The 13182-nt window shown below is 36.2% G+C and overlaps 2 protein-coding genes across 4 annotated transcripts in view; one reads left to right on the top strand and one right to left on the bottom strand.

Moving 5' to 3' along the window:
• Nucleotides 1-241: 241 nt before the first annotated feature.
• LOC141905182 (protein FAM81A-like) lies at nt 242-8084 on the bottom strand. 3 transcript variants are annotated; one of them, XM_074793967.1, is made up of 7 exons: nt 8043-8084; nt 6131-6195; nt 4760-5189; nt 4214-4462; nt 3585-3827; nt 2757-2867; nt 242-2274 (listed from the first exon to the last, which is right to left on the bottom strand). In XM_074793967.1, exons 3-7 carry the CDS (start codon nt 5153-5155, stop codon nt 2059-2061), a joined length of 1215 nt encoding a protein of 404 aa, XP_074650068.1. In that variant the 5' UTR covers nt 5156-5189; nt 6131-6195; nt 8043-8084; the 3' UTR covers nt 242-2058. The 3 variants fall into 3 exon arrangements, with proteins under 3 accessions (XP_074650068.1, XP_074650067.1, XP_074650069.1); XM_074793966.1 differs by having other exon boundaries at nt 7937-8077; XM_074793968.1 differs by lacking the exon at nt 6131-6195 and having other exon boundaries at nt 7937-8060.
• Nucleotides 8085-8560: 476 nt separating this feature from the next.
• The window catches only part of LOC141905730 (ras GTPase-activating-like protein IQGAP1), a 72964-nt gene continuing 68342 nt past the window's right edge, over nt 8561-13182 (top strand). The window contains exon 1 of the mRNA XM_074794722.1: nt 8561-8715. Coding sequence (XP_074650823.1) covers nt 8685-8715 — 31 coding nt within the window. The 5' untranslated portion in view covers nt 8561-8684. The remainder of the gene's footprint in view (nt 8716-13182) is intronic.

The following is a 13182-nucleotide window of genomic DNA, read 5'->3' as shown; positions in this document are numbered from 1 at the left end:
AGTAGAGATTGGTCGTTGACTTAGTCAAGATGAATCGATTTATTTAGTCCGAGGTACACGATTATCCGTGGCAATGACTTCTGGGTGAACAGAGCCTACTGTAGAAGACAAATATGATAATGACGTCAATTAGTGACTACTGAGAGATAACATGTAACGCACGTTCATGTTGACGATTGTGACCTCATTGTGATGTTCTTCGATAAAAATTAGGAAACTCTTATGTAAAATACTGGTAAATTTATTTATAGAAACAATATATTCGACAAAATTATATCCATGTATATCGGTACATACATTTTCATAAATAGAATTGATGGTTTAATCTGATATAAGTATAATCATTTAAAAATACAATTGTATCATTTGATTGTATGATACAAATTATCCGGGTTCTGGTTACGCCATGTTAATAACAAGTAAAATCAATATCGTTGCCATAGAATTAGAATCGGTCGATATTAAACAAAACTTTTGGCTGATGGCCCAAAATTGATTAGATAATTTAAACAAGAAAGTTCTTAGTAAACCTATACCCAATATAATATCACAGTTAGTTTTTCACTTGGCTTAAAATGTTAGGAGTGAGTTTGATTATAAAGTATAATGACAAATCTGTCTTGGTACAAAAGTCAAACTTTATCGTCCGAGTACCATCTGGTTATTTCAGTTTTCCTCACAACAATTTCTGAGGTTAAGAGTTATGTGAAAAACCATTCCACCCCATTCACTAGTACAGGGTACATAAAGTAGAAAGTTATGACACCACCATCCATCTTAATAACCTATCTTTGGTTTAATATCAGGATTGGCTATTATTACAGACCATTTAGAAGTATCTGATCATAAAAGCTGACCACCAACAATTAAGTAACTAACTACTCATACATTTTTAATCTCATATACTTTTTCAATGCAAGGTTAAATCAAGTGAGGTTATCTTAGTTCTCATTGGACGGATCTCATTGCTCATTGGTCAGACTTCTACAATACCTCATACCATATATCATCCAACAATATTTACATTATGATTGGCAGGTCCAAAATACAAATGGCATTTCCTTGTTCTTTGATAAAATATTCTTTACAAAATAAAAAATACATTAAAAGTAACATACATTCATTGAATACAATACAGTAGACGCCACTGTCTTGCCATGAAGATCTGCTTCACGAAGATCGGCCACATGGCAAGAGGTAGATTATCCCATGAACATCATCAGATCAGCAAACTGACAATGTGAACATTTGGAAACCAAACATACATTGCTGGTTGTTTAAGTTCAATGCATGAGTGTGACAGAGTGCGAGACAGCAAAATACAAATCATAACATCAAGAAATACACTGAGCCCATTATCTTATTCATATACTGGTAAATCTACACTCATATCTAGTCTACTCTGGTTGACCCGTATCAAGTTGGGCTAGCAAATATTCTATGGAATAAATGAGAATACAGATTAATGGAAAGGCCCCCCGATATGATTAACCACCGTAGTATATGAGCTGGAAATCTCCCACTATGGCTGAAATAGTAGCTCAATAGCTTTTATCATTTTGTTTATAGGGTGGATAGTTGGCAGCCTTACTAGTTTTATCTGTTGTTGGCTGAAAAATAATCATCATTGGTTTTGCCTGATTAGGCCAAAGCTTACTAAAGTGTCAGTCTACGAGAAAATACAGATTATTTTATCTGGGATAACTGAAATAAATCCAGATTAACTCTATCTTCAACACTATTCTAGACCCCAACGTAAGTTGGCTGCCCCCAATAAATCTCCCAAAGATATCATACAATCAAATTGCTTTTAGTTTATTTGATTCATTAATGGACTCGGCTCATAGGTAAATTCTTATAAATTTGGTATAAGCAATCAGATTTCCACAATTGATTAAAATAATATGAGAATGAGTTATCCTCGCTGGTTTTACATAGGTAGAAGAATCCATTTTAAAACGGACCTCAAATTCGTGAAGCTTTTTTATGATTGAATCTGTAATAATGAGTTCAGTTTCATCTCAAATGAAAATTATTTGTCGACAATGGGGTCAATTTTTACACGAGAACTACCATTTTACGAATATTAGCGATTTCTCGTTTGAGCTGTTCTTCAAGCAGACGTCGTTTTCCGTCCATCACGGTTTTCATGTTCGTGATGCTCTCGTGAACCGTACCGAAACCCTCCCGACATTCCGATTTCAATTTCAACAAATTTGCTGACTGGCGTCCTATTCCATCACTGATTGTGTTTTCGATTTTCTTATCCAATTCCTAAGAAACCAAATGAAAACCTTCTTTGGAATACTGGTATGAGAATCATGTTAAGTATACACTAACATCATTTTGTAGTGTGGGTCTAATTAATGCCTTGGACAACATTAGTTTTATCTATACCCATTCAACTAGTCAATTGTTGAAATTAGAACTGGTCCATTGAACTAAACAATGCATTCTTTTATTAGACTGTGGCAAATTTTTTAGACTTCACCTAAGTTACCCCTAGGATTTAATCTAACTACAGTGGAACCTCATGATAATGAACTCTGATACATTTAACAACCCGAGGATGTCGTCCAAAATGAGGAAGAAATGTACACAGGATACAATGAAATATTGCATTATAACTAGCAAATATGTTATAACGAAATTCCACTGATTTATAGATAAGAAGAGAAAGCATGAAAATGATTCAGATTTAGAATGAACCATCCATCCAAAATAAGCACTTTTCACTATTTTACCTCATTACATACCTTGTGTATTATAGACATGCGATCTTTCTCACGATTGATATCTTCCTCGGATAGAGCAATCCTTGAGTTGAGATTTTTGATCCATTCGTCAACAGCAGCCTCTAATTTTATCTACGGTAGAAAACAATATTTGATTTAGGCACATCCATTATTCACAAGCAGGTATAAGCCCGCGACACACATTTTCAGGTTTTGTTTTCAGAAACAGTTGCTACATTATTATCATGTACAACCTCGCAACAATAATTTCATTTGAAATACAAATTATACATGAATTTGCTTTCATCTAGGCTCAAGTGTAGTATTGAAGAATGAATTTATCAAAAGGTTTAAAAGTTCTGCACGGTTCATAGCGATGTATCGTGGAAAATATCAATTGAAGGAGCCCGATCAAGAACATACATTTCTTGTACATTGTAATACTGGGTGACATACGTTCACCTCCTCTCATGCAATCTTCACTGGCAAATAAGCAAATAATAATCATCATTAGTTTCAAATCATGGAATACATACGTCATGAGCTACAACATTGCTATCGATTATGCTTAGTTTCAATAAAGGCAATGACCATGTTATATCAATGATATATAATGATAATCATTATCAATATAACAAGACTGCAAAATATGGGTAAAAGTACTCTGCCTATAGTGGTAGCACCGGGAACAGCAAACTGATTACGCAGTATGGACAAATACCGGTATAGAATTTCAGAATTTTTCACATTGACAGATAGTAGGACCAGAATGTATTTTTATTGAATGGATTACCAAATAGACCGGTCAATACTGTATTGGGCATAGTCTACTGTAGAAATCTAACTTACGAGACGGTTATCTCTAACAGCCATTGTTTTATCGATGTAGTTCATTAGTTTAGATTCAAGTCGTTCGAACTCATTGGCCATGTGTTCCGAGTTGGCACGAATACTGTTGCGTATATCTTCGATAATCGCGCGGGTTTTCGTATCTAACATGGACAACTGTGACGTCGAGTCGCCTTCGACGTTTTTGATTTTCATCACATGCTCCATTGACGACCGTTCGAGTTTGTTATTCAAATCAGCTATCTAAAATGTTAAGCAGAGAATGGAGGTTCGTACATGGTCCAACAGGAGAGCAGACATTTTTGAAGAGTGGCTCTTTTCTGGCCTTTCCCTCGGCAAATGAGAAACAGAAAGAAACCCGATGAGCCTGATTGTTTGAAGCCTGATGATGAATCAGTTTAAGGATAAGCAGTTCAAACACTGCATGCAAAAAATTTCAAAATCAATTCCGATTTAGAGACAAAATTTATTGGGAAAATGAATGGGAAAATTCTGGACCTCATTATTTTGACCGATTTTGCCAATTTTTCCAATTCAGACCCTGTACTGTTACTGTACTGTAAAGTTACTGTACATGAATTTGGGGAAATTTGATACATGTATAACAATCGTGGCAAATATGTACTCACATTTTGTTCTAGGCGTTGAAATCGATCGTACACTTTACCGGCCGAATCATTCGTCTGTGCGTTGAATAATTTCACCGTGTCGTAACAGTTTTTAATATCGGCCGTTAAACGCGTGATTGAAGTATCACATCGCGCCACCCTTCCTCGCAAATCAGTTATGCCAGCAATGTGATGCACTTCAAGATTTTTCACAGCTGAACTTGTACCAGTTGCTGCGCTGTCCTTGTTCTTCAGTTGGTCCTCTATATTCTAGAAATAGAACCCGACAATTAAACCCGACAATTATGATTTCGAATGACAAGACCACAGTTTTCCTTTGTATTTCATCATCATCAGTGTTTAACTGCCAATTTAGATTCTCCAGCTATATAGCAAGTCAAGCGTAATTAATAAGATCAAGGTCTAAATGGTGCGGGTATCGAGCAGGTTTGACTAGGCTTATACATGTTTAATTATGTGGGAAAGATCAATAAATGCTATGCTATATCCAATTTCCATGCAAAATGATGTCACAAATCATATAGTTGCCCTTTGATACGTACATACCTCTATATCACGACTGAGTCGTTTTACTACAGCCGTTATACTGCGTATATGCTCCTGTAGCATTTCTCTCGAGTATTTCTCTTCTTGCCACGAGCCGTGTGTATAGTTCAAACTTTCGATGATATCCTCTTTCGTTTTCATCGCTCTGTCCATTAGCGCACGCGCCGTTTTTTCTTGCTGCTCCAACCGACCCTCAAGATTGTCAAGCCGATTGGCGCCACGATACGGAACTAAGGGCATACTGGTGATGGCGTTGCCGGTAACCGGACTATTCGTTACGTCGATTACTTGATATTGCGGTTGATTCGAAGAACGCAATCTCGGTGTCTCTAACCGTCCGTACGCATCACCGTAAGTTGTCCGCGCAGACAAAGGCGGCGTTCTGACCGTTGTCATTTTCACCACTGGCAGAGGAGGAAGCAAAATTCCCCTGAAAGTACCAGCAAAATCGGATGGTTTTAGTGTCATTTCAAATCTCAAAAATGTACGCGTGACAATTTCGTAGCATTAATAGCATTAACAGTGTAAGTTTCATCAGTTGTGAATCCTTTATTTTGGTGATAATGTGTTCGTGTATACACGTACATTCATTGAAAAATTAGCGGTGAGAAGGATTTGGAGGATATCAAATATCGTTGTTGATTCTCCAAGTTGTTGACGAGTAAAATCAATAGCAGTAATCAAGTTAAAGGTTAATTCTCAATTTATAAATTCATGCAAATATAATTTCGAGTTTGAACGTGTGTAGAATTAGAGCCTAAAAGAGGAAGTCAAAATTCCCAATGTAGTGAACCAGCGTCATAGTTTATTGATTTAAGCAGTTTGAGAAGTAAAATCAAATCAAACAAACATCTATTGATTATCAATTAAGCAACTGGCAAAGCAGAGAGACGCATTCAATATGCAAGTGCGCTTTGTACAAACAAGCAGTTAGAGTGAAAAGAAAGCCGTAGTGAAGCTAACTTCAAAACCACTAGTTAATAGCGAGCAGCTTAGGTATAACTAGCTAGGTATGACAATAAATGAGTCTATCTCAAGCTATTAGAATAAAGAGATAGCATTTTACCTGGTAGTGAAATCTTACTACAAAATCACTTTACCAGGTCAAATCTAATACACTGACTAGCTCGACTCATCCGCCAGTGAAAGTGCTAGTGCAAAATATATTTTCTACTCCAATTGAGAAGAATTATATTTTGCTGTGCCACAATACCTCAGTGAAGTGAGAATTAAGGCACTGCAAGGTGAACAAAGCTAACTGTTGAAAAAGCAGTTCATTCAATGAGGAAATTCCAACACCAAACTGCCGAAAAAACATGCAATAACCAACACCGATAACTGAATGAACAAGAACTTTGGGTACGTTCTTACCATGTTGATCGCAGAAGTTGAATTCATGATCTATAGATATATGTACGTATGCAACTAGGGAACAGCTGTGGAAGAAGCATTATATAAAGATGAATATAATTTTCTCTACTAAGGCAGGTGTCAATTGGTCTCTACAGATTCGACCAGAATATACGCTCTAACTACTTTCGGAATAGCATAATCTGTAAACCTGAAAGAAGGCTGATAGGGTTTCGAGTCCAGAATTGTTATTCCTAAACTGGAATACGTTCAATTGAAACCTGCCTGAGCATAAAAAATATTGGTCGCAAGGGTCTATCACTATCAGAAGCCAGAAATGTCTTAAATTCCACTAGATACACACACGGTTAAACTACTACTGGTATAGGCCTATACCAAGGAACTAATATACTAGTGATATGCCAAGGATGATATACGAGTCAGTCGACGAGAAATAACAAAAATCTTAGTTTAACTTTTCATGAAACCCAGGGCAAGTTCAGAAAAAAAATTAACTCCTTAAGCGATTTAAGATTTAAGCTGAATTGATGAGGAAATTGAACATTATTCAATTTCTTCAAATCTAATAATGCAGTCTCAATTGCTCAAGTTATCGTAGTTGTGTTGATCACTGTGTTGACAACTTATCCAAATGATGAATTATACTTAGTCGGCCTTAATTGTAGAAATAATTCGGGGCTCAAAAGAATAGATAACTTCAGTAATGATAATGTGACAAACTAAGTTGTACTGTAGGCATTAAACCACTACCCACTGATACAACTAGGGGTCCAGGAACTCAACACCCTAGGACCGATCATCTTGATTCCAATCCGGCCAAATTTTGGGGCTGCAGTTGCGGCTGGAGTAGATACATAATCATCCACATCATAAAATTGAACGGTATCAAAAACCTCCTAAAACTAGAATCAGTCTACAAATGGAATGGACGGACAATGAAGGTTAAGTGAATGCTATAATAGCCAGCTGAGAAAAAAAAAACTGGGTTACACCAATTCCATGTAAGGAAATGTGTCCAATGACAATTGCTAACAATTATCAAATATCAAGATTATGAATCGAAACCTGTTAAGAAATCTTTTTCACAATAATGGGGACTGAAAAGAGTAAGATTGAGTGAAAATTGGCTGATTAAAAATCCCAAAAGTGTACCAATCATATATTTCAATGAAAAATGGCAATCCATTAATAAGCTTCACCCTTGGAATTAGCAAAAAAGGTCACAGGATGGTTATCTTACATTCGACTGACCAATTTTCTCATGATGATAGAGACCCATATACGGGGTCATATGAGATAAAATTGATTAAAAAGGATCTCCACTCGAAAAATCTAAACAATGTATAGGAAAACAACTGCAAGCAAAAGGGCTGCCAGTCAGCCATGTATAGATTTGATCTATGGTAGTCAATTTTCATGTGTCTAGGGTAGAGACATGTATAAACCAATTAAAGGCCTAGTATAAGGCAAATTTATCGCCATTTTGTTCTTACTAGGCCCGAAAAGTGTATGAAAAATTAAAATTAAGGTCCAGTTTCATGAAAAAGTTTAATCTAAAAATGGGTAAGTCTGAATTAGGCCTACTGTACTCCACAAGGTTACCAAACAAAAGGCAATTGGTCAGGTAAAAGTAGGCTTTCTAGCATGGAGGCCTTGTTTAGGCCTAAAATAATGATTAAATATATATTCATATACAGTATCTACTAGTAGTCGATTCGGATTGATGAAATCATTTTGATTTGTTAAATGTTGAAGAGTTAAACTTTTTCGTAAAATCTGGATCTGGCAGAAGACTATCAAACCTACACAAAACAAGAGCGTATCTAAAAAGAGTTCAGCCTTCAATATCTGAAAATATACGCGTGGTTCTTATTTTTTGCGATATATGAAGTTTTTCAGCCAAAATATTAACTTTTTGGCTGTGTGTAGTCTTGACTTCTTTCTTGGCGTTTATAGCAACGCAAATGGTGTATTCGGTTGAGGTTCTACGACAGCCCACCCCCGAGAAGTAGTTGGCTTTTGAATATTTATCCTCGATATATGGATAATAGCCTACTATTTGTACATTAAAGAAATTCTAAAAAGACCCTATAAAATGTATATCTACCACATCGACGAATCGATCATATAATGGATATATTAGTAATCAGAATTCTGAAAGTTGCTCTATTGAATACGCTCATAATGTGGGGTTCGAACCCCTTTATTTTCGACATGTGCGTTGAGTTTATCGTGAATGAAAATATTGTGTGTTGTATGGGAGAACAGTATGAGTAGCTATTTGATATTCCGGTATATCAAATATTTTCGAATTTCTATTATCAAGATTTGGGATTCGATTCACTCATGTGCCGTCCGGCCTCCCTTTGCCGCATGAGATTCAGTAATAACCTCCCATGGTGGCGCGCGTGTTGGGAAGAGATGTCGCGGAAGAGTTGAATTTTAGTACCTGGTTGGTAAATAATTGCGTCGAATCGAATGTTTTGTGTGAGGGTTTTTTTCACATTAGAACGATTTTCGTGTCTGATTTGATGAAGCACAGCTGCAGCAAAGTATGTCGATGACTGTCATTGGAAATGAACATCGTAAGTAGGCTTTTACTTTTAGATTCGCTCGACCGCTCGTCAGGCACATTAGTTAGTTACCTGATCGTTGGTGGTAAGCTTTTTATAATCGGATGGGCTTATACCAACGTTAGGGATGACAAGGACCAAAACACGGTTGAAAAAAGTAACACTTCAAAAATATACTTTCTATTCACTTCAGTCCACAATTAATGGCTTTATTCACAAACTAACACAGGTAACTTTCGAAATAATCCAATTTTATGTATGTTTCGAGTCATTAATCAACATTATTTGGAGAAATTAATTAATTTCTCCACAAATTTCGCCATTGGCCGCCATTTCTCTGTATTGCACATGTGGCATGATAAGTCAAGGGGACCTACAAGGATTTATATAAAACTTCCAAGACGAAACGACAATTTTTATTTTTGATGGTTTTCCAACTTTTATTTCAAATCTTCGTGTTTTCCATAACAAATAATGAGATAATAAATTTCTGGTAAAAGAAAAATATGAATAAGTGTTGATTTCTTTATTTTTTTTTAATTTCGTCGTTTCGCTTTGTTAGTTTGTGCTGTTGTCCTGGCCTCAGTCCACAGGTGCCAGCACCTCCAGTAATTTTCAAAATGGCAGCTGTTGACTGGACGGAAATTTACTCTCACTTTACGGCCGATTTGCACATGGATTAAGATCGTCAGGTGAGGTGTTATAGGTATCAGACAAACTACGAATCTGTTGTGCGTCGATTACAACAAAAATTAGACAGATATCTTAAGAGACAATGAAATGCCAGGCAAATTACTCGTCAGTCAAATTGGCTGACGAAGATTTCATACAAAAATGACCTTCCCATTCCTGACTGTGGTTTTTGAAAATATCCGATCGTGAAACTAAACCACAGAGAGGTTACTGACTACAGGCACATGGGCTCGTATCAGAGTTGTAGGTAGGTAATGTAAAAACGATAATCTGTTAATCCAACGTATAGCCTATAGTATATGTAAAATAACAAGGGGGCTAACGACGCTCACAAACAACTCAACTTTGGCCGCTTACTATTTCGTTATTTCTCATCTGATTTTGATAATCCAGGCATGATAATGAAAGCTAATAGCTTCCTGCTTCTAACGAAACAAGTCCCGTTAACTTTCAATGAATAGTTCGTGAAAAATATGCCTTTGAACGCGAAATTCGGACCGAAATCGCCTGGACCGAAAATGCTATGACGCCGGTTTTCGTCGATTTCGAAATTTCAAACGTTGAGTTCGACGCGAAATCCTTCACCGATTTTGATGATCGAGGGCTTCAAATGCGCAAAACATTCTATATTTTCTAAATATTGCGGTTGTTTCGTTAATCCATACGATATTCCAGCTTTGCAAATGCGAATTTTCCGATTTTCGTCAATTCACGTACTCGACACGCGATCTCAAAATGGCGACCTTGAACTTGAACTAGCAACAGGTCCGCAGTGAATTTTATTTCGTAACAATTCAATCAAATAATGTTTTATCTTATTTAAGCTAGAATAAACATGATCCGGTTATAATAGATTCTGAATTTCACGTAAATATACACAGAAAATAAATTGGAAATAAAATTCATTTCGGTTCGGTATTGCGCTAAGCATTGTGGGAGATGACAGTCGCTATCATTGAGCTCGCGCGTGGATTCGTGAATTGACGTAAAATCGGAAAATTCGCGTATGCATAGTTATAAGATCGTATGGATTAACGAAACAACCCCGATATTCAGAAAATATAGAATGTTGTGCGCATTTGAAGCCCTCGATCATCAAAATCGGTGAAGGATTTCGCGTCGAACTCAACGTTTGAAATTTCGAAATCGGCAAAAACCGGCGTCATAGCATTTTCGGTCAAGGCGATTTCGGCCGTAATTTCACGTTCAAAGACATATTATTCACGAACTATTCATCGGAAGTTAACGGGATTGGTTTCGTTAGAAGCAGGAAGCTATTAGCTTTCATATCATGCCTGGATTATCAATATTTTATATATACTATATACGTTGGATTAACAGATTATCGTTTTTACATTACCTACAACTCTGATACGAGCCCCTATGCTCAGGCAATTTTTACGACTTCGTAGACTAGTAGTAGTAGAGACGGACGATACCACACCAGCTAGCTAGCTATTTACGACATATCATTCTGATTGGCTGATTTAAGTTGCACATGCGCACTGTAGTGCGCGACTTAGAAATTCAAGGAGAGTGTGTAGAGCAGAGGTAGAGAACATAGCGGATAGAGCGAGACTCGAACCCGGGCCAGTAATTAATAAATTACGAAGAAGTGGCTACTTGTACGGACCCGTACGCTTACTTCCGCAAATTATTCGTACGTACACTGTACCACAGCGCCACCTACATGAATTACGTACGGCAATTATTCGTACACGTGGTATATACGCGTTTATCCATACACACGTCGCACACAAACGGTGTTTATCCATACGCACAGTCTTATTAATATGCAAAAACTATATTAATACGAATATGGTGCATACGATCTTTATTCATACGATGTTGTGTAGAAAATCTATGCCACTCTTTTTTAATCAGATTTAGGCAACAGTATTTGATGGGGAATGGGTAAAACTGATCATAAAACCGATTGCCATATTTTTAAAATGCAACTAACTTCAAATAAACTTTTAAGTTACAAAATTTATCATTAAGAAAAAATAAACTGAAGAAATCATCATATGAAGTATCACAAATTCTATATACACTAAATAAAGCAAATACAAATTAATACTGGAATATCGTAAGAAGTATTATCAATTGATGTATGCAGTGAATAAAAATTAATACTGGATTTAAATAAGAAGGTTACAAAAGCACAATCACATCGTTTTAACAATTTATCACAAATGAAATATACTATATAGAGCAAACAAAAATTAATAAAAAAGCACAATCAATGAAATATACTATATACAACAAATAAAAATCAATGGTTCCTACAGCCCCTAAAATTCCTAAAATTCCTGGTAAATAGGGACAATACTGGAATATCTTCATAAGAAAATCATCATGGGAAGTATTATTACAAATGAAATATACTATATAGAGCAGACAAAAATTAATACTGGATTATTGCATTTAAATAAAATAAGAAGGTTAAAAAAGCACAATCACATTGTTTTAACATCACAAATGAAGGGAACGAAATATACTATATACAGCAAATAATAATTAATACTGGATTATTGCATTTGAATAAAATAAGAAGGTTAAAAAAGCACAGTCGCATCGTTTTAACATTTTATCACAAATGAAGGGAATGAAATATATTATCTAGTCATAAGAACTAGTCATAAACTATTATAAGAAAATCATCATGAGAAGTATTATTACAAATAAAAATTGAATTTCACATCTAACATCATTTAAGAAATATTATATACACATGTGAATATCTTGCATCACTGCATAAAAGAACAAGTTCGACAAAACCATATTTTTTTCGAGATCCTCGTAACATCCAAAAGTTGCATTTTTTTTAATATAAACAGACGGCACTTCCAAAACCGCCGCCATTCTTCTGCAGTCTGGTGTCAAACAACTTCCTGTGTAGGTGGTACTGTGTATAGTCTAGGTGGCGCTGTGGTACGGTGTACGTATGAATAATTTGCGGAGGTTAGCGTATACGGGTCCGTACCAGTTGCGACTAAGTATAAATTACTAGCGCAGCGTCTTCCCACTAGCTAGACCACCGAGCTCACTGAAAACCAACTGAATGTTTTAACTACACAGAACCCTAACCCTAATCCTAACCCTCTGGACCCTCTTGCCTTCTCACCCTCTAGACACTAATCCTCTCCCTGCTAGACCATAATCCTCATTAAACCGTTGTAAGAATAGAATCTACGACGCCGTAAAAGTAGCCAAGCTTCGTTTTAAATTTCGATTTCATTTCATTTTCAATCAAAATATCACAGAAATACCTTGCATTAATTGTTTATTTATGTGCTATAAAGTTCCGATAAACAATAGGCTGTTAATGATCAGTATCAGGCAGTCGCGACACTTCCATATAAAACTACGTAGGACGAAACGCAGGCCTCCACTGTAGCCTGACTTGAATTTTCAGCCAGAAAGTTGGGACAGTAACATGACTTGAACTTATTAATATGAATATTATTGCGCAGTAGGCCTATATAACATTTTTACATAGGTTGAGACATGCAATTAATTGACAGGACAAAACATTGAAGAAAGACATTTAATATAAAACGCCTGAATAAATGTACACATTCTTCCTCAGCTGGGACTCGAACCCGATTGCACCGCGTGACTGCACGTTGAAAGAGTTAGCCAGAGGGTTCGAGACTCCACTGAGGGAGAATAAACAGGAGATAGCAGATTTGCATATGAAGTACAAAATAGCATCTATTTTACAGATGCGCAGCCAGTATTTGACCATAAGTGGCAAGAAGGTTATAAGTAGAGGGAACTGAC

Source organism: Tubulanus polymorphus, chromosome 5, assembly GCF_964204645.1.
Source record: "Tubulanus polymorphus chromosome 5, tnTubPoly1.2, whole genome shotgun sequence".
Taxonomy (NCBI): domain Eukaryota; kingdom Metazoa; phylum Nemertea; class Palaeonemertea; order Tubulaniformes; family Tubulanidae; genus Tubulanus; species Tubulanus polymorphus.
Note: the sequence above shows the minus strand (reverse complement) of the source record. Positions and strands in the feature narration are given on the sequence as shown.